At 56.6% G+C, this 21,181-nt stretch overlaps 1 protein-coding gene and 1 long non-coding RNA gene across 6 annotated transcripts in view; one reads left to right on the forward strand and one right to left on the reverse strand.

The window, feature by feature from the left end:
* The window catches only part of ITGA3 (integrin subunit alpha 3), a 30,745-nt gene extending 24,173 nt beyond the window's left edge, over positions 1-6,572 (reverse strand). The window contains exon 1 of one of the 2 annotated variants that reach the window (XM_043585596.1): positions 6,121-6,572. In XM_043585596.1, the coding sequence (XP_043441531.1) occupies positions 6,121-6,326 (206 nt within the window). In that variant the 5' untranslated portion in view covers positions 6,327-6,572. The remainder of the gene's footprint in view (positions 1-6,120) is intronic. The other variant, XM_043585597.1, reaches the window with a different exon arrangement.
* LOC122486100 lies at positions 635-15,762 on the forward strand. 4 transcript variants are annotated; one of them, XR_006298013.1, is made up of 6 exons: positions 7,056-7,199; positions 10,879-11,073; positions 11,172-11,428; positions 11,604-13,384; positions 13,846-14,018; positions 14,246-15,762. It is a non-coding gene; the product is annotated as an uncharacterized LOC122486100 (long non-coding RNA). The 4 variants fall into 4 exon arrangements; XR_006298015.1 differs by having other exon boundaries at positions 13,846-13,967; XR_006298014.1 differs by lacking the exon at positions 7,056-7,199 and adding an exon at positions 635-748 and having other exon boundaries at positions 13,846-15,762.
* Positions 15,763-21,181: the final 5,419 nt, after the last annotated feature.

Genomic DNA, 21,181 nt, shown 5'->3' on the forward strand with positions numbered 1-21,181 from the left:
ACGGTCCTTAGCCCACCAGCATCAGAAATCTCTGGCATGTTTGTTAAAACAGCAAAGCCCTCAGCCGACCACAGACTGTCCGAATTGCATCTGGGGGTGGAGCCCTGGAACCTGCATATCTAACATGGGCACCTCAGTTTGAGAAGACAGCTCTACGTCCCCCTTGCTCTTGGGGCATCATCTCCCGGCAGCCTCTGGACATTCGGCCAGGCCCGCCTCCCAGACCCTGATGGACGCAGCCTTCTGGGTGACGGGTACCTCCTGGGTACCCCTCCATCTGGCCCCGGCAACACTATCACCCTGAGGCTTCCGGCTCAGAACTTGGGCTCTGGGCTTCCTGCCAGAGTCTGGAGGTGCACAGCAACGGCCCCACCTGCAGCTCCTTCCTGGGACCTGTAAGCAAGGGCTGCAGGAGGGGGCAGGGCAGGGCCCGGGCAGGCCGGGACCTGGGGTGCCTCCGCCCACTGATGTCAGGAATGCGCTGCCTGGGGGTGCTGGCAAGGGGGCGGGACTTCTGCCTGCACCTCACTCCTCCTCGGGCTCAGACCTCACCCTGGGAAGTGTGGCTGGGGGCGGGGGTGCGGCTTCTTTAAGCAGAGCAGTGCTAGGAGGTGCGGGCAGGAAGGCTGGCAGGGCACCAGGGTGGCAGCCGGGCCCGGTTAGTCATCCACTGTCTGGGCCGGAGAGGGTGCCCGGTGAGTCCGCTGCCTGACCACCCATGGACATCTGCCCCCGGCGCAAGTGACAGGTGAGAGACAGAAGCAAAAGCCCGTGGGAAAGGAACATTCCAGCCAGCCTGTAGGGAAAAAAAAACCCTGATGGCCTGCTCACGGGGTTTGTTCCGCCTTGTGTGGCAATTTTCTTTTCCCTCTCTGAGCTGTGAGTGCCTCATCTGTAAAATGGGACAGCAGCTGTCCCACCAACCCTGGAGGGGGGACAAAGAGGTTCATTCTTCAAGAGGGCTTTCTGACAATGAAGTCAGGGCCAACGTGAGCACCGTCCGTCTGACTCCTTGTGGCATCAGGGACTGGCCTTAACTTACTCCCAGGTGTCCCCCCTCCACCCAAGCACCCAGGAATCTTTGCCCCACCGGGTTTAGGGGACCTGGAACCAAGGGCAAATAGCAGACTAGTTCGGTTTAGAGGGAGCAGAGGTCGGGACCTAAGTGGCACTTCCACGGGGTTGGAATCACTAAGGTGGGGGTGGGGCATTCTAGCACGGTCGCTCAGGTTTGGCTGAAGGTAGAGGCTGAGGGATGGCTACCGTGACCTTGAAGGGGTAGGTCCAGGCCTCGGTGGGCGAGGAGTCCCTGGGGAGCCCCGGCTGCAGTCCAGGGCGCGAAATGCAGTGGCGGTGTTGCTGGCCCCCCGCTGAGCTCTGACCAAGTTGTTGGGGTGGGGGGGGCTGGTGAGGTGGCTGAGGAGCCGGGTGACCGTGACCTCCTAGCTTTGCTCATCTCAGAGGGCATGGGCTGAGGGGCCCCTCCTCTTAGCCCCCTGGGGTACCGAGCAGGCAGAGCCAGGCACGAATGGCAACTAGATTGAAAGAAATCCCTTTGCCATCTATACCCATTCGGCCCTCACCCTGCACCAGCCTTGTGCCCACTGATGGGCAGTGGGGCAGGGCTGGTGCCCTAATTCCAGCCCCACATCCTAGGCCCCTCCTTTCCCAGAGATTCCACAGGGAGCCCCCCCCCCCCCAAACCCTTTCGAGTATTTTTAGCTCCTACTTGGCCTGCTCGGAGGCCCTTTAAGGTCCTCTGGCTCCCAGCCCGGGATCCAGTGGGTCTATAGCCAGAGGACTGGGAGTTGGATGGGGGAAGGCTTGTGCTGAAGGTCAGGTCCAGCTTCCTCTAGCCACAGCCAGGTGTGGGAGAGACCTTACTGGCACGTAAACTGAAGTGTGAAATACCATGCAAATGAGCACCTCTGCTACCTGCTTTCGGGTCTGGTCCAGATCAGTGAGTCTAAAAGCTGACCCCTCCCAGACCACCCCCGAGCCCACCCTCTGGGCAGCAGTCAGAAGAGAAGGGAAGCTAGAGGGATGCTCTACCTAGCTCTGGGAGCACAGAAGAAAGGAGGGAGATCGGACAGCCCCTCTCCTGGAGCCGGGCTGGGGCCCTTTGGGAACTAGGGGGATGGATGAAATGACCTCTCAAGGGCTTTCAAAGAGCTGCCTCCTCAGCCTCTCCTTTGGCTTCAGCCAGAAAGCCCCCTCCTGGCCTCTGGGGAGTCCCTCAAGCTCCAAGTCCCATCAAAGCACTTCCTCACCCCCATCCCATCACTCTTCCCGGAGCGGTTCAAAGCTAATGCAACAGCCAAGCAGAAAGCAGCAGAATGGGAGGAGGCTGGGGAATGGGATCCAGGAGCAGTTAAGGCACCAGGCTGGCCCCCTGGGGGGCCCTGGGGTGGGCTGATGCTCAGAGAGACCGCCTGTAAGATTCAACTTCCCAGGCCCCTGGCTTCGGGGGGGGGGGGGGCGCTGGGGTGACTCAAGTGGGAAGCTTTCAGTTACCTTGGAGGAACCAGAGGGGCCAGCACTCAGACCACAGGCCCGGTGCCTTACTCCTCAGGCCGGGAAGCGGGTCGTGCAGGGCACCCCCTCCCCTTTGAGTCCCGCGGGGTGCGGGTGGGGGCAGCTCCCAGACGCAGGATCCCAGCTCTGCGCCCATCCTGCTGCCCGAATTAGCCATCTCCCCAGAGGCTGCTCCTGTGGCAGCTGAACTGTGGCCCTCTCCGTCCTCCCCCTACGTCTGCCTTACGCTGCCCCCTCTCCCTTCTGGTGACTCAGCCCAAGAACCAGAGCAATAAGCTGGAGGCAGCGAGACAATGAGAGAGGACAGGAGAAAGAGGCCTTGGCCCCAAACAAGGAGTCTTTCTCATTTCATCTCCCTCTTGCTGGCTCCTTAGTATTTTTTCCGTGTTTGATTCCTTAGGGCGTTCTTCGTGCCGTCGAACCTCAGTCCCCTGCACTGCGTCAGACATCCCCTTCCTCCTTTGTTTAGCTCTGGCCAAATCCCTTCCACTTCTTTTTCTACCAGATCAGCCTTCCCCTGCCTCCTGCCCAATTTTAAACCTCCTTGGCCTGGACTGGTCACTGGAGAGAGCCAGAGGAAGAGGGTACCACGCGTGCGGGAATTCTCCCGCAGCCACGGCTGCTCTGCCCATTTCCTCTGGCACGAGGCTTGGAAGCTGCCAGGCGTCTGCCCTGCCCCGGGACACATGTTTTAGGAGAGCACAGCAGGCAAGCCTGGTTCCTACCTACCTACCTCAGATATGACCTCATTTGCCGGGAGCCACAACCACCTCCGCTGCCCCAGGCTCCTCACTTCCAGGCAAGGGCAAAGGGGAGAGAGAGCCCCAGAGGTATCTTCCATAGCCCACAAGGTCAGGCCAGACCAAGACAACTGGATTCCCAGGAGGGAAGTACAGAGCAGGTGCAGGGGGCTGGGGGCAGGGGCCATCTCCCAGAGGAATAGTCCCTCTGCTTCCCCCGGGCTCCTCATGCGTCTCGCCCAGAAGCCCAAAGTCCTTAGTCCTTGGCCCTGCTCCACACCCCTCACTTCCAGAGACTGGGAAGCTGGGTTGGAGAGAGCTCTGATGTTGCAGACGGGGAAATCCGGTCCAGAGATAAAGGTGAACAAAGAGGTCCACACCTGGGTTTTTAACCGCTTCTGGAATAAGGCCTTCTTTGAGAATATGATGAAAACCACACTCCTCCCCTCCTTCTGCCCCCAGAACAATACACAGACACACGATATTTTCAGGGGCCCCTGCATCTCCCAGAAACCTTCTAGGAACCCCAGGCCAAGAGTTTTCTCAGGACCATGAAATCTCTCCCCTTTCTGAGGGGCTTTGCGGCTAACAGAATATAAGACTTGACTTGTCGGTTCCCCTCAAGCAGCTGTTCGCATCTGGCTCCACAGCTGGCCGCAGCTAAACCCAGCTGGCCCGGCTGGCTCTCCCCAAGGGCCAAGGGGCAGAATTCGGCGAGAGGAGGAGAGATGAGCCAAGAGACAGAGCCACCCCCGGGAAAGACAGGACATCGGAGAGACTGGCCCAGAACTCTATCTAGAACTACCTGCCTCTCCAAGGTGCAGTCGTTTTAGAACCTTCTGGGCTCCTGGCACGCCTAATGCCATCTCCAGCTGCCCAGGAAGAAAAGTAGAGGTCCTCTGCTCAGCCATCTTGGTCAGTGAGGGCCCGGCTCTGGCACGAGAGCCCTAAACTGCTCCTTGGAGACGTAGGCATACACACAGCACAGAGATATACACACTATCTCACGAAAGCCGAACTAGAAGTCATGTTGTTCTCCCCCTGACATGCAGAGAAATTAAGACTCAGACATTAGTGACAGATCCAGGACTGGAAACTGGCAGTGGGACTCTGGCACCTTTTCTCTCTCCTCCATGCCAAGTTGCCTCTTATAGGCCAACAGAAGCAGGAAGGAGCATATAGATCCAGGTCCAACCCCTCTTTGGGGAAAACTGGCCCAGAGAAGGGAAATATCTTGCCCAAGGCCACATGGGGGTGGGGGTGGGAGTGGGGTGGGGGGTGGGGCTTACAGAATCCATTATTTACTCCAGTTTTTCACTATTTAATCTTGCCTTCCTGATCTTCTCTTTACACTATGCTGCCTTATATCATGCAGATTCAGGATTGAAAAATCCGAAAAGCTTTTTTGGGGCTGGGGCGGAAAGAGCACCAATATAGAAACTTGTGCCGATGGTCACTTAGGGTCTCCAAAAGACGAAGGGCAGCCCGAAGTTGCTGGCGCTGTGCTGGGAAGGGTGTGGTGGACTGGGCCCCTGCAGAAGCGACATGGAGGCCAAGGAGGTAGGTAGACTGGGCTGGGGCTGGGCCAGCAGGGGCAGAGGCTGAGGCCGGGGCAGAGTTTGGACTTTGGATATTCCAAGCTTCCTCAAGTTTCTGCAGGCCCCAGCCAACGTTGGGAAAGGCTTCAATAACACTCTGTATGTGCCTATGTCCTCTCGCTCAGCTGGAGTTGGACACCAGGTGGGGGGAGATGTCGGGCAGGTCCCCCAGCCCAAAGAGGTTGGGGGGGGGCCTGCCCACCTGTCATAACTCCTTCCCTCCTGGGGTGGCCTCCCCTGCCCCAGCTGCCTTTCTCTCCCAAACGCCAACCCCAGCACCAGAGCCCATGGCAGAGAACCCTCTGAAACCTGCACACGCCCCTCTAGACGCGAGTGTGCACCATGGCAGGGGGGATGGGGGGAGGAAACACAAACAGCTGGATGCAATCTCCTTCTCTCCTCTCCCCTGTGGCTAGCTGCTCCCCCTCCTTCTCCTTACAGCTGTTGGGGAAGGCGACCAGAAGAGAAAAACACTCTTTCCCTCTTCAAACCAAAACAAACACACTCAGGGTTGAAGATTCAACATGAATCTGTGGAATGCAGGGAAGATGTCTGGTGGGAGGGCGTCCCTGCTGGGGGTGGCTTGGGGAGCAGGAGACCAAGCAGGAGGTGGGACAGCTCCCTCGACTTCGCCATCCTCAAGGGGTCAGAGGGAGCTCCTGGACAGCTCCAAACGCCCACACTGGCCCATCACTTCACCCAGCAACTGCCCAGCAGCTGAGGAGGCCCTCCAGTCCGGCTCTGCAGAGGGAGGGTGTGGCTGGCATGGCCGGCCGACTAAAATGCGAGGTGTAAAGGCCTGGGAGGGCTTAAATACATACGCCCACGGGTTCTTCCCAGGAACGGGGGAAGAGGGATCCACTAGGTGTTTATTTTCCCCAGGTCCCAGCCCTGGAGAGAAATACTCGGTACATGAGGTCCTCGGTTTACAGAATGGGAGGGTGCCCAGGAAACGGGGATCCCACTTCTAATCAAGAGAGGTGTGAAGAGCCCAGGGGCTGAGTTTAGGCAGGTTCTGGCCCGGTCAGCACTTGCCAGCGATTACCGACCCCATCCCCTACCCAACCCCTCCACTTCCCGCCAGACCTTGGCAACAGAAGGGCTGCCCAGGTCCCCGCCCCCTTAATCCCGACTCCCTAGAGCCGGCGGCGGCCCCGCGGGCCTGGAAGCCCGGCTGCGCCTCGGCTAAGGATCCGCGCACCCTGCGCACACCTCCCTCCCACCCCACCCCCGCCAGCCTCACTTACAGGTAGCGCTGCTGCCGCTCCGTCTGCCGATGGAGGGCGACCGAGTAGCCGAAGAGGCTGCCCGGGTTCCTGGCCTCCTTCACCACCAGGAATCGGGTGTCCAGGTTGAAGGCGGAGGCGACACGGCCCCCGGCGGCCACCATCAAGGCGAGCGCGCAGAGCATCGGGCGCGGGACGCAGGCGGCGCGGCGGGGGCCGGGGCCCATGGCTGCGAGCGGGGGCCGGGGCGACAGCGCGTGAGGGTGCGGAGCTGGGAGTGAGGACCTGTTCACCTGCTGCCCGCGCCACCGCAGAACAGTCGCCCGGGCCGCGTCGTTGAGCGCCGCAGCGCCGCGCTAAGTTTCTGGCCCCCGGCCCCGGTCAGTCTCACGTCCTCTCAGGGTCTGCGCTCTCAGATTCCTCTCCGAGGTTCGCGGGTCGGTTCTCCCGCCTGCCCGGCCGCCGGGTCACCGCCCCCCCACCCCCCACCGCCCCGGGCACCCTGCCCCCAGCTGGTCCTGGCCGCGCCCCCTTGGCCGCACTGTGGCCCTCGATCCCGGCTCGGCGGCGGCTCTGGGCACGCAGACCGGTGGACCGCAAGGAAGACCGCAGGGAGGGGTTCCCTCCGCGCGCGCCCCGCCTCCCCACGCCCAAGCCCGCACCTCCCCACCTTGCGCGCCCAGCCGGGGCTCCGCTTTCCTTCCGGGGAAAGAGAAAAGGTCCCGGCTCCGCCACCGCCTCTTAAAGGGGCAGCATCGCCCCTCCCTCCTCATCCTCCCTCACCAGGCTCCGCCTTCAGCCCCAAACACCTGTCGGGAGCCCCCAAAGGCTTGGATTTCCCTTCCCCGCCCCATGCTTCTCCCGAGAAGCGTCACACACCCCCCCCCCACCCCCACGCCCGAGCAAGATGGATTGGACGGGCGGGGCCGGGGGTGGGATTTGTCCGGCCGCTTTGCTCCGGTTGCTACTGCTGCTGGAAAGGCAGTTCCAGGCGCGGCCACCTCTGCGGGCCCGGCTGGAGAGCCCCGGCGTTGGCGTATCTGGGAACCGACGTCCGCGCGCCGCTGGCTGGAATGCGCCCGGCTCGCCTCCGCGGCGCTGTGAGTCCCCGAGAGGAGGCTGGCGGTCTCTGGGCGTTCTTCCTCGCACCCAGGCCCTTCGCTGTCCTTGTCGAGATTGATTTCTCTTGCCTACCCGCCCTCGCCCACCCTGATCCGGGCTGGGAGTGGTCCCTCAGCAAAGCCAGACGGATATTTAGCAGTGGTAATAACCAAGCATTGCTAGTTGTAGTAAGCCACAAGACAGCAGTTCCTCCAAAGGGCTGAGCCTTCTCGTCTCCCTTATAAGCTCGTCGGGGTGGAAATGAGTCCCTTCTCCTTAGAACGCACTGTGTGGCCAGGGAGCTGGGCCCAGACCGTACACGTATCTCATCCGCTCCTGCCTTCAGGGCCCAGCCCAGCAGAATCCCAAAGGTCTCCTTCTCCTACTCGGGCTCAGACGGAGTGTTTGGAGACTGGGCGGGGACGGAGCCCCCATAGGTGCGTGATGGGTGGTGCCAGGTGGAGGTTGGTGGGCGGGGCCCAAAGGTCTCGTTATCCTCAGAAGAATCTAACCGAAAGGGAACTTCAAGAGGTCACTATCTACTTTCTTGAATCTGACTCAGATTTCTCATATTGAAGCACAGAGACCCACTTCTGCTGAACATTCTTTTCTCCAGGCTGAAGGAGCGTTCTTATTTTGGCCCAGAAATTCAGGCCTCAGCACTCGCTCTCTTGAAATTTGACTTAGAGGGCCTATCTCTGAGAGTTTATAATAGTAAGAAGAAAACTACTATGTAGCAAGTGCTCATGCAGCAGGAACTATGCTAAGTGCTTTACAAAGATTATTAAATTTTTTTTAACATTTATTTATTTTTGGGACAGAGAGAGACAGAGCATAAACGGGGGAGAGGCAGAGAGAGAGGGAGACACAGAATCGGAAGCAGGCTCCAAGCTCCAAGCCATCAGCCCAGAGCCCGATGCGGGGCTCGAACTCACAGACCGTGAGATCGTGATCTGAGCTGAAGTCGGACGCTTAACCGACTGAGCCACCCAGGTGCCCCTACAAAGATTATTAGATTAAAGCTTCGCAACAATCTTCGAAGATTATCTGTTTTAAGATGAGGCAACCGAGGCTCAGAGAGGTTAAGCAACTTGGTGAAGACCACACAGCTCGGATTTTAATCCTATATTATCTGGCCTCAGGGTCCTCCTTGACCACTTATGCTAATCATTAACACTTGTACAATACTTGGGGCAGCTCTAGGTTTTTTGGGGGTGGGGGGTGGGGGGAGCCTGAAGCCTGTACAATTTGGAGCCCTCTTTAAGGAGAGGAATAAAGAGCTGGGAGTACAAAATTAGATTCAGAGGCTGGAAAGGGACTTGCACGTTATAGTTTATGAATCATTTCACGTGCAGACTTCTATTTCACCCTCCTGGCCTCTCTGTGAAGTCAGGATTATCATCCTCACTTGACTTATGAGAGAGTCGGGATGTCCAAGGTCACACAGCTCATTTGAGTTGGAGCTAGGACCGGAAGCTCCTGACCACACCTATGTCTTTAAGAGACGAGTCCCAGGCAGATGTTGGTCAGACAGCCAGATGCATCTAAATGAAAGCAGCTGCAGTAACAGCGTTCTCTGTGATGTTCTGTGAGACGACATCCATCCCTGTCTGCCCTTAGGACAGCATCTGTTCCCGAGCTGTGACTCCCAGAGCCACCCAGCCTCTCCCCGCAGTCTGCCTTCTAGTCTAGCGCCCATAGGGCCATCTAAGGTCAAGGAACAAGAAGCTGACCAGGATGGAAGTTGATCAGTTACCTTGTTCCCCTTTGGGCTGGCTGCTGGGTCCTCTACTGCATTCCTGGAGGAGGGGAGACGTCCAGGGCCAGGAGAGCAGGGGCCAGGGTGGCTGCTTGGTGTGGGCAGGGGTCCCACCTGACACAGCTTTGAGCGTCCTGTGATGACAGATGGGCTCTATGCCAGGCATTATCTCTTTGGCCATCCCAAACAGGAATGACCAGCATGTCCGATCCCAGGGCTGGGAGCAGGAAAGGGAGGAGGGATGGTGTTTCCACTCTAGGGGAGTATCCTGAGGGAATGTGGGAGCCAGAGCAGGGCGCCTGGGAGGGGGGGGGGATCTCCAGCTAAGGAATGTGGGGGAGTGTCAGATAGGTCTGGGGGAGACAGAGCAGGGATGGAGGGAGACGTGGACACTGGAAGGGTCTCTGGGCTAGAGAGATGCAGAAAGGGAAACCGTAAGTTCATGACAAAGTTCTGAAGTCCTCTGGTTCCAGTGATGTGTCATCCACGGCTTCGTCTCATTCGTCAGTTGACTTTATCATGTCAGCTCTGCTCTGTGGAGAAGGGGCCCTAGTAGCTACAAAGGTAGACAGAGAAAAACAGAGACACATGAATAACATGCCTCAGGAGGACCCAGAGTCCATTTTTTAAACTTTTTTTTTAATGTTTATTTATTTTTGAGACAGAGAGAGAGAGAGAGAGCAAGCAGGGGAGGGACAGAGAGAGAACGGGAGACAGAGGATCGGAAGTAGGCTCTGTACTGACAAGCAGTGAGCCCGAGGCAGGGCTCACACTCACAAACAGTGAGATCATGACCTGAGTCAAAGTGGGATGCTTAACCGACCGAGTCCCCCCCCCCCCCCCCCCGGCTCCCCTCGGAGTCCTGTTTTTGATTGGCTGCTGACAGCTTGTAAGCACCCCCTCTCCCTCTTCCCCTTTGCCCCACACCTGGACAAGCTGATAATAAAACTGGGGGGCTGTGTTCCCTCCTTTGGCATCCATGGAGGATTCGAACTCCGTCAGGCCTTCTCTGCTCAAAAGCTCACTTTGATCTCACTCCCCAACCACAAGAAGGCAATCTCCTTTCCTTGCTCTCCCTGGCTGGTTCAGACCTTGCTCCACACGCCAGCCCTGCTCTCCCCCAGAGACCTCAATTATGTAAATAACAAACCTTTTCATGCCCTCTTGGCGTGTGTGTGGCGTCATCAGTCTTGAGATCAAGCAAAACCTTGGGTGGGGTCCGTCTGCCTCTGGGGGAGCCTGGCAACAAGCCAACTCTGGGTTGTGCTGTAAAGGCAGGGAGGCTTCTTGGAGGAGGAGTATCTGGACAAGGGAGAAGGGAAGGACTAGCAAGACGGGGGCCTCGGGACAGAAGAGGGCAGAAGAGCCGGGGCCTGGTTTGGGGTGAAATTTCCTCAGTCGCAACAATGACAACGTCAAGATTCTATAAAGGCGCCTCGGTTTATTTAGCGTTTGCTGGGTTTGCGCTAGCCTTCCTCTGGGTGACCACTCCCGACCCTATCTCGCTCGCCCAGAGCCCCAGGCTTGCTCAGTCCTCACAGGAAGGTCAGCACGCAGATGGGGTGTGCACAGGCAGCTGGGGAGAGAGGTGGAGCAGAACTGGGGTGCCGTGTGTGTGTTGAGTGCAGGCTCTTTTCGGTCTTCTCACCTTGGGCAAGTTACTTTCCTCCTCCGAGCCTCGATTTCCCCATCTGTGCAACGAAAGGGCTGGAGGAGATCTCTCATTATTCCCTCGCCGGCATCCTGTGTGTCCTAAGGCTCCTAACATTTGTTGAACTAAGTGGATGAGATCTCTGCTATTGAATTAAGACTCAGGTCTCTATCTCTGATCTGAATTGGAAATGCAAATTACTGAGGAGGGAGGGAGGAGCCGTGAAGCATGAATGGGTTTATCAGATTTCCTTTCTCCTGTGACCTAGATACCGGCAGGCGCCTGGTCCCCCGCTCAGAATCTGTCAGCCTCAAACATTCATTGACAACCTACGATGGCCTGGCACAGAGCTGAGAACCTCCAGGGGTGTCAGAGACGAACCAGAACACCTTCCAGGGAGGCCTTCACCTTGACCCCATATTTGAGCTTTCACCTTGACCCCACATTCAGAGAGCTCTCAAATGTAAACAGCCTAAGTCTGCACCACATTGTATTTTAGGGCTGGGGGTGGGGGGTGGACGGGCAATGGGGGTGCCACGCAGTCACTCTTGAATCTTCCAGGCCTTACGGTGACTTCCAGTCTGGGCTTGCAGTGTGATTATAGAAACCCGACGCACAGGTTTGTTGGAAAACAGTAGAGCTGAGGCCCAGAAGTCACTCACTACGAGATAGTTGTGCTGCACTGTGGATTACGCTTGTATTCCCAGCACCCGTGACGGTCACTCACACGCGGTAGTGCGTCTTCAGCCACCGTGTGTCCAGCTGAATTCAGTTGGCCACATGCTCCGTACGGCCCTAAATCAGAGAACACAGTAGAGGTGAGTGAGAGGCCAGCTCGGTCTCGTAAATATCCTCTTGCTCCCGTCCCCTCCCCCACCCTGGGATCCTGTTGGGACAAATGTCTTGGCTCAGTGGGTTGAAAAGGAAAGTCAGAATTCTGAGGCATGAATTGCTGTGCCCACTGACTCACTTCCTCCTCCCCACCCACTGCAGACCCAGCCGGGCCCTGAGTGACACAGGTTGCAGCCTTCTCCCTGCCCGTGCCCCTCATCCGAGCACTCCACCCCCCAGCCCTCGCTGCGGACCTCACCCGTGAGTGGAAGGGCAGTGACACCAGCTGCCCCTGATCTGAAGTGCGCTTGCAAGTTTTGGTGAGCTAGGGGGCAGGGGGTGGGGGTGGGGGACGGGAACAAATTCTGCTCTCAGGACCTTGAGCCTGACGTGCAAGGCAGAGCACCCCTCTGGAGTTTGACCTGGGAGGTACCAGAAATTCATTCCCCTCCTCATAATGGGCGCTCTCCTTTCCTGCCAGGATCACAGAAATTCTCACCATGAGGCAACCTTCCTGTTGCCCTAAGGCCTTGTCTCCCGAACGTTCTTATTAAAAGGCAGGGAGCTCACCTGGCAGGGTAGCATGTGGGCTCCCTGGCAGGGATGGGGCAGGATGTTACAGCATCTCCCACAGAGCCCAGGGCCCTGGGTTATAAATGATTCAGGCAGCAGGAAGGTAGGGGGAGGGAGGGAAGAGGCCAGGGCTGGGACAGAGAATGATTTAATGGAGGGGGGTGGCAGGCAGGCCCCTGGCACTGTCCTTATTGGTTCCCAGTTAGCGTGATGGGCAGTGAAGAAGGGATTTCACTTTCCTGCAAAACAGTGCCCCCGAGTCTTGGGCTTTTCCCTCTGGAGGTCCCTTGCCTGCCTTGTCCTGGGCTCCTCTGATGGGAAGAAGAGTTGTAAGGGCTTGGGGGACGTCACGGCCACTCCTCGGTGGCAGAACTGCTCTGGGCAGCACTCCTGACCGTGGCTCGGAGGCGGAGCGCGGGCACAGCCCATCTGGACTGCCGAATGAGATGGAACTCAGGGGTACGGTGTGGGGGGTGGGGTGGGGGGAGACAACCAGATGCGCACGGGGACACGGGCCCAGCGAGGGGCCACGGGCGGGGCAGCCGGGCAGCAATCACAGAGGCTGCAAGGGACACGCTCAGGAAAGCCTTCGGCTTGCCGGCCTTGGAACTGAAGGCAACGGCTGGGTTCACTCACCCCTGGGAGTGAGCCGAGAGCCTTTGCGGCTTCAAAAGACCGATCCAGGGCGGATGCAGGGATGCACCCGAGAAAGGACGAGGACCTGCCCTGCTGCAGAGATGTACATGGACGTGAGAGATACGTGGGTGAGGGCGGGGGCAGGAGCCGGTGGCGCGTCGGTGCAGGGGATGCGGGGAGAGGTCAGTAGCCAGTAGCTGGCGAGTCCGCGGGACCTCCGGGGACTCCTAGGTGGAGGTGTGTTCGGCAATCTGACAGAGGCCCCGGGACAGGGGTGGAGGAAGACAAGGCCAGAGGCCGGGAGGGCCCCCCAAAGTGGCGCGCGCCAAACCTTCCGGCAGAGGGAAGATCCTAGAGGCCTTTCCCCAGAAGCACTAGCCTCAGCTTGGATGTCAACCGGGCTCCTTGGGGTCAGGCTTGGCCCGCAGCAGGCTCCCCTGAGATAGTTCCCAGGGTCTCTCACCACCTGCACCCTGGACTCCAGGCCTCAGCTCCGTCCTTTCTTCCCTCTGGCCCCCTTCTTGTTCTAACTCTCTTGGTTACCACCCCAGAGGCCCCCGCTTCATTCATTCCCTGCCTACCCTCTTCTCTGCCCCCACAGACACCCTTAGGCGTCCGAACAATGCACAGCTGTCCTTGCTGCCAGTGTGCCGGGCAGTGGAGCCCCTACCCCAACGTGCATCAGCCTCTGACTCACCTTTAGTCATCTCTGACCCTCATTTCTTTGCAAAGAGGTGACGGTCATGCCCAACTCTGGGAATAGTTGGGACATAACTGAGACCATACCTGAGGTGCACCTGGCATGGGACCACCCCCTGTGCCCTTCCCTTCTCTTCCCTTGGACAATCATTACATTTACTACCCTGACCCTATTCAAGCCCTGTTTTTTCCCTCGGACAGAGCGCTCGCCATATTGGGCCATATGTCACTTATTACCTGGGGCGAAGTTGCTTAAGCTCTGTGACTCAGTCTCTCTGTCTGCACTGGAGCTAATAACTGCACTCTAACCCTAGAGTCGTTGCGGAGAGTAGATAAGAACGTGCACAGGGCCTGCTGCAGAGTAAATAGGCCAATAAATGTTATTTTTTTTTTATTGAGATGGTGGGGGGGGTGGTGACGACAGGGCTCCCAACAGCCCTGACTCTCAGAATAGGCAAGCCCAGACCGCCCCCCTCTCTCTCCACCCTGCCCATAGCTCCTACGACACTGCTCTGCTGGGAGCGGAGGTCAGTGATATGCCTCAGATTGAAGCTTCTCTGGTCCATCAAACAAATCGCAGTGCTCCTCTGTGGGTTCTCCTCGGCTCCATTCACTGCGGTGCGTGGACGTTTCTGTGCCTGGGAAATGGACCCCCAAGAGCTGGTGGAGGTGTCAGCCCCTGGGGAACCCCCATCACAGAGGAGCCTGGCTGACCTTCCCCGGGGCTCAGAGTGGGACTCCCACACAGAGATGGGGACCGGTGGAGAGCGGGCATCCTGGAATTCTTCCTGGAGGAGGAAAATGGGAAGAGCTAGGCTGAGAAAAGGGGTGACACGTTTCACGGGGAGTCTCATTGCGCCAAGCTCTTTATGTAGATTGCGACCTTTATTTTTCAGGAGGGGCCTGTGAGGTCAGTCCTGTAATCTGCTTTTCCAGAAGGAAGCAAAGGCCCGGACTGACAAAGCGACATGCCCAAGGTCACACCATTCCAGAGGGGAGCAGGATTCTAGTCCTGATCTGCTGGGCTCTGAGGGGAGGGCCGGGCCGAGGATGGAGGGAGAATTCCAGACTCTGGCCAGCTGCCCCTGCATCCAGGGAGGCTGTGGGTGGGGTGGAAACAGCCACCAGAAGCCAGGGGCACGCGGCAAACAAGGGTGCCAGGAAATGAACCGGACCCAGGGTCCTTCCTCCCGGCCCGCCCTGTGCCCCTGGCCAACTGCCACCTCCCTTTGAGGCTTCTCCCTGCAAGAGAACAGAGAAAGCCAGCCGGAGCCCAGGGATGGCCCTACACGGGGGGGAGGGGGGGGACCAGGAGGGTCTTGAAGCCCAGGAGGAGCCCTGCCAGGCCTAAGCGCCCCCTGTCCTGGGAAGAGAGATAGAGATCCCAGGGGTCTCATCCTGTTTGTCTCAGATGGAGCTCAGACTGGGGCCTCGCACAGAGAGGGCGCTCAATAAATGTGCGTCGAAAGGAGGTACAGCAGGTGTGCCGTCCAAACTGCGAGGCTGGAGGTGAAGAGGCCGGGTCCGGACACGGTTTCTGCCCCCGCCTCGTGACCCTGGACGAGTCTCAGAACGTCCCTATCCGTCAGATCAAGCTGTTATCCTGGAATGTGCACCATCGCTTGGGTCCCTTCCAGCTCTGACAATGCAGTTCTATTCATTCTTTTACTCACTCGCTAATTTGTTGTCTCAGCGAAATACATCGTAGAGCCCGAGAAATATACTTTGGTACTAATGAGGCAGTGGGCAGAGTGGCGGCAATCGGCAAAGCTTGTGGGGGGATAGTGACGGGTCCCCCTCTTGAGCAGGGACTCTGGGGTCAGATGGCCTGGGTTCAGATTCTCCCTCCATGACCTGCTCACTGAGTAACCCTGGGCAAGTTACTTACTCACGTTGAACTTGGACTTCCTCATCTGTAAGATGGAGATGATAGGAGGCTATACCTCGTAGGGTTATTGTAAAAATTAAATGGGATAATACAAATAAGTTGCTTAGGGAAATAGTACACAGCAGGCGCCCAACAAGTCTTAGCTCTTCCCGTTCCTTAGAAGGCGAGCGAACTCCAGCAGACAAAGGGGGTTGCTGTGTGGGTGCAGGGGTAGGGGTGGGGGGAAGCATCAGCACAGCGTGTGCTTAGATACAGAGGCGGGAAAATCCAGTACTGCCGAGGAGCACCAAGACACCCGTCCAGACTAAGTGGGAAGAGGTAAGTTGGGTGCAGATGGTGAGCGGCTTTGGTCAGGCTAAGAAACTTGGATCTGATCCTGTAGGTTGGCATTTCCCAACTGCTGCTCCCCAGAATTCCATGAGCCGGTACTGGATGTTTTATAAATATTTCAGGGCACCTGGGTGGCTCAGTCAGTTAAGCGTCCGACTCCGGCTCAGGTCATGATCTCGTGGTACGCGAGTTCGAGCCCCGCAGTGGGCTCTGGGCTGACAGCCCAGAGCCTGGAACCTGCTTCGGATTCTGTGTCTCCCTCTCTCTCTCTGCCCCTCCTCTGCTCACATTCTCTCTCTCTCTCTCTCCCTCCCTCAAAAATAAATAAAATTTAAAAATTAAAAAATAGGGGCGCCTGGGTGGCTCAGTCGGTTAGGCGTCCGACTTCAACTCAAGTCACGATCTCGCGGTCTGTGAGTTCGAGCCCCGCGTCGAGCTCTGGGCTGACGGCTCAGAGCCTGGAGCCTGCTTTCGATTCTGTGTCTCCCTCTCTCTCTGCCCCTCCCCCGTTCATGCTCTGTCTCTCTCTGTCTCAAAAATAAATAAACATTAAAAAAATAAAAATTAGGGGCGCCTGGGTGGCGCAGTCGGTTAAGCGTCCGACTTCAGCCAGGTCACGATCTTGCGGTCCGCGAGTTCGAGCCCCGCGTCGGGCTCTGGGCCGATGGCTCAGAGCCTGGAGCCTGTTTCCGATTCTGTGTCTCCCTCTCTCTCTGCCCCTCCCCCGTTCATGCTCTGTCTTTCTCTGTCCCAAAAATAAATAAACGTTGAAAAAAAAAATTAAAAAAAAAATAAATAAAAATTAATATATATATATATATATATATATATATATAAATATTTAAGGGGTGGGGGATGGGGGAGAGGACAGAATGACCGGATGTCCACCTGCAAAAGAATAAAGCTGGACCCCCTACTTCAGATCGGGTACAAAAATTAACTCAAAACGGATCAACGATCTAAATACAAGAGCTAAACCAAAAACTCTTAGGAGAAAGCAGAGGGGTAAATCTTCGTGATCTTGGATTTGGCAATGGATTCTCAGATGTGACCGAGGGAAGCAGCGAAAGAAAATATAGGCAAACCCAATGCTGTGGTCTCGATGTTTAGGCCCGTCCCCCTCCCCACCACATCTGTATGTGACAGTGCTGATCTCCAAGGTGGAGGTGGGGCCTTTGAGGGGTGATTAGGTCAGGAGGTCAGAGTTTCCAGATTGGGATCAGTGCCCTTATAAAAAGAAGCTCCCCAGAGCCCCCCAGCCTCATGTGAGGATACAGGGAAAAGTCTGCAACCCGAAGAGCGTCCTCTCCTGACCGTTGTTGTGCCCTGATCTTTGACTTCCAGCCTCCAGAATAAACGTCTGTTGTTTATAATCTACCCACTCTGTGGTATTTTGTCGCAGGAGCCTCAACGGACTAAGACACTGAACTTCATCACAATTTAAAACTTCTGTGCTTCAAAGGACCCCTTCACGAAAGCAAAAAGATAGCCCATAGAATGGAATAAAATATTTCTAAATCATAAATCTGATAAGAGATTGGTTTCTAGAATATATAAAGAACTCTTACAACCCAATAAGAAAAAGGCAAGCTTAAAAATGGGCAAAGGATCGGGGCGCCTGGGTGGCTCATTGGTTAAGTGGCCAACTCTTGATTACGGCTCAAGTCATGATCTCAGTTTGTGAGTTCGAGCCTAGCATTGGGCTCCGTGCTGATGGTGCAGAGGCTGCTTGGGATTCTCTCTCTCTCCCTCTCTCTCTCTGTGCATGGATGTTCTCTCTCCCTCTTTCTCTCTCTTTCTCAAAATAAATGAATAAACTTAAAAAAATTTTTTTAATGGGCAGAGGATCTGAATAGAAATTTTTCTAAACAAGACATACAGATGGCCAACAAGCCTATAAAAAGATGCTCAACATCACTAATCATTAGGGAAAAGCAAATCAAAACCACAGTGAGGGGCACCTGGGTGGCTCAGTCGTTTAAGCGTCTGACTTTGGCTCAGGCCATGATCTCATAGTTCATGAGATCGAGCCCCGTGTTGGGCTCTGCGCTGACAGCTCAGAGCCTGGAGACTGCTTCGGATTCTGTGTCTCCCTCTCTCTCTCTCTGCCCTCCCCCACTCGCATTCTGTCTGCCTCTCTCTCAAAAATAAATAGACACTTAAAAAAAAAAACCCACAATGAGATATCACTTTATACTCCCGAGGATGGCTTGAACCAAAAAGTCAAATAAATAAGTGTCGGTGAAGGCGCAGAGAATTCGGAGCCCTTGGGCATGGCTGGTGGGAACGTTAAATGATGTGATTGCTTCAAAAAATAGTCTGGCATTTTCTCAAAGAGCTAAACATAGACTCACCATTTGACCCAGCAATTCCACTCCCTGGTATATACCCAGGAGAGATGAACACATATGTCTGCACAAAAGCTTGTACGCGACTGTTCGTGGCAGCATTATTCGTAACAGCCCCAAAGTAAAACTCACCCAAATGTCCGCCAACTGATGAACAAACAAAATGGATCACATCCACACAGGGGACTATTATTTGGCCACAAAAAGGAATGAAGCGTTAATACACATTACAGTATGACTGAACCTTTATGATACACGAATTATATCTCAATAAATTGTAAAGAAAAAGGAAACACAGGCAGGGTGTGAATCTAACATCATATTCATTGGGGGAAATTCTGGGTCCGGGAGGGGATTGTTTATGTTTGTTTGTTGGTTTAGCTTTGGGAATTCTCTGAGCTAACACGCATTGATTGGCAAGCTTGGACCACTTTTGAGTGTTGTGGCATTTCCCAAAATGATGGCCATAGTTTAACCACAGAACCATTTCCAGAGGAACGTCTCTTTGCTTTTCCCAAAACGCTTTTCACAGAACACAGTATGGCAAGTTTGGCCATAAGCAATGGGGAGCCATTGAAGGTTCAAGCAGGGGGGAGGGCCTGGCTAGAGCTGGGCTTAGAGGGAGAACAGGCTGCGGTGGGGGGGAGAAGGGAAGGAGGAAGGACAGCCTAGTGACCTGGGGCCAACGAAGTGGTTAAAACGCATCTAAATAGACCTTTCTGCAAAGAAGATACACAAAAGGCCAGATGAGCACTTAAGGAGATGTAGTCATCAGGGAAATGCAAATCAAACCCACAATGAGATACCACTTCTCACCCGCTAAGTGTGCAGGCAGGGTGGCAGGGGTCTGAACGTGGCCTTCACTGTGGAAGGGGTGGGGAAAACCATCCTGCCTCACCTCTCTTTGGCTCCTGGAAGGGGTGCTTTCCTCCTCCCTGGGCTCCCCCACCCGAGCCCTAGGAATTCCCAGACCCTCCCTGACCCAGACAGGAGCTCCCCACCACCCTGGTGCTTCCGGAGAGGATGCTAGGGACTGTCATTCATCCCAGCTGTGCTTACGTCCCTTTTCCTGGAAGGGGGATGGGCACCAGCCTGGCAAGGCTGGAGGGGGTCCAGGGAAGGCACCAGATCTAGAGACACACAGGAGCCTGGCGGGCGGAGAAAAATAGTGGGTAGGAGCAAGTTGACCTGATCAGAGCCAGGCTGGAGCGGGAGTCTGTGTGGCCTCAGAGCACATTATTTCCCACAGAGCCTCCCTCCCCCAGGCCGTGAGAAGCACACCCAGAGCTCAGGGCCGAGAGAACTTGGAGAACTTGGCCTTTAAGTCTTAAAAACCTCAGTCATAATGGTTCGTGTTTATTGTGTCCTTAGTCTCTAGCCCGTGCTAAGTGCCCCGCCTGCATGATCTCATCTGATCCTTAAAGCAATCCTATGAAGCAGGTAATATTATTACCTCCATTTTACAGATGAGGAAACTGAGCTCTAGAGCCCTGCGATGACTTGCCTGATATTACACAACGCGACAGTGGGCCAAGGCAGCCTCATGGAACGAGGTTAGATATCGAGCCATAGCAAGGTTGGAAAAGTGCACGTGGTGGCCTTCTTCCCGGCCCTGACTCCAGCGCTCCGGTCCCCCAGCCCAGCCCAGAGCAGCCCTGCATCCACGGCCTCTCCTGAGGTCCTAGGATTTGGGACAGGGAGCACCCCTGAGACTCTTCAGCCATCCCCCTGCAGCAGGTAAATTCACAGCTGCCTGGTGTCGGAGTTGTCCAGAGATGTCCTTCAAAAGACAGAGGCCACGGGAGGGTGGAAAGGTCACAGGGAAGGTTGAGGGCTGTGTGTCCCCCTCCAGGCTCCCGCTCCCAGTGGGGCAGGGAAGGGGACCCCCACGGAGTCTCAGGGCATCCTCCCAGCAGCACTCAGCCCTTCTAGCCAGGGTGACGGCCGGTAGACGGCTCTTCCAGAAAGAGACACGGTAGAGCAGGGCGAGGACCCAAGTTTATTCTCCAAAGGCCAGAACGGGACTCACTTCCATCCCAACACCAAGTCAAGGGCTCCCAGAAGGGCAGAAGCTAGATTTCAGAAAGAACACCCATCAGCAAAGGATTTTGGAGTCGAGAGAGTAAAGGCTTGGGGTTTCCCGGCTGGGCCAGACTCTGGTGAGCATAGAGGCGGGGGCGTGGCTGAAATGGTACCACCGTGGGTGACGAAGAAGATGGGGTTCCTGTCTGTGGCCAGACCCGCTCGAGGGCCTAGCAGATCCCTGATGCGGATCTGAGGCAGAGGGATGGACACCGTGGCCTCCCGCTCCCGTAAGCCTTCTGTGGCTGCAGGAAAAGAGTTGGCTGTGTGCGGAGGGGCGGGTACCGTTCACTCCCCAAATATTTACGGACAGTGTTCTTAGTGCTGGGCCCAGAGCCAAGGCTCTTGGGTCAGGCCCCGGCTGTGTCCATTACTCTTGTCTCCCTCGGGCAGGCAGACCCTGGACGCGGGGAAGGGAAGCCGGAGGAGGCAGGAGCCTGGCTCACCCTGCGTGGGGGATGGGACCTGTAGAACAGTGAATATCGCCTACTGATCCCTCCCACAGCCCACCCTCCTGCGGGGATCTGGCTGCATCCCAGAAGGCTCAGGCCTGCTCTCAGAGGAGAGGCTGGGAAACTGGGGGCAGGAAGGGGGCCTCTCGGGCTCCTAAGATGGGGGGTGGGAGCTGTCTCTTTGGTCTCTCTGGCTCCCATCATCCAGCCCCCCCCCCCCAAGAGCGGGGGCTCCCCCAGGGCTAGGCTGGGTCAGATAAGCTGCTGCCTGCCTTACATCCTGGGCGGGAGGCAGCCCCAGGAGGCAGAGCTGACAGGAAAAAATAATCAAGGAGCTTGACAGGAGTGGGGGGGGTGGGGAGAGCCGACAAGCCCCCACCTCCCAGAGTACACTGTAGCTAGCCCCTAGCTAGACACATAGCCAGAACCACCCACAGGGGTGGGGCGGCCCACGGAAAGTTAAGACGCGGGTTCTGGGCCGTGCGCAGGGACCAGGAGCTCTGGCCGCCCCCCCCACCAAGGCCCCTGCCCAAGCCCCTTCCGGAGGCTTCTCCCTCGCCCCCTCCTCTGGCTCCATCACCCTACTTCCGCCCCCTTGTCCCGTCTCTGTCTCCCTCCGTGTCTCTGTCCTCTGAACCCTCATCTCTCCTGTCTGCACAGACAGGCTGGGACAGGAACCCAGGGGCCTCCCACTGAAAAAGGCTTGGTGGGAGGAGTGGGGCGAGGCCAGGA

The sequence above is a fragment of the Prionailurus bengalensis genome, chromosome E1 (genome assembly GCF_016509475.1).
Source record: "Prionailurus bengalensis isolate Pbe53 chromosome E1, Fcat_Pben_1.1_paternal_pri, whole genome shotgun sequence".
In the NCBI taxonomy this organism is placed as follows: domain Eukaryota; kingdom Metazoa; phylum Chordata; class Mammalia; order Carnivora; family Felidae; genus Prionailurus; species Prionailurus bengalensis.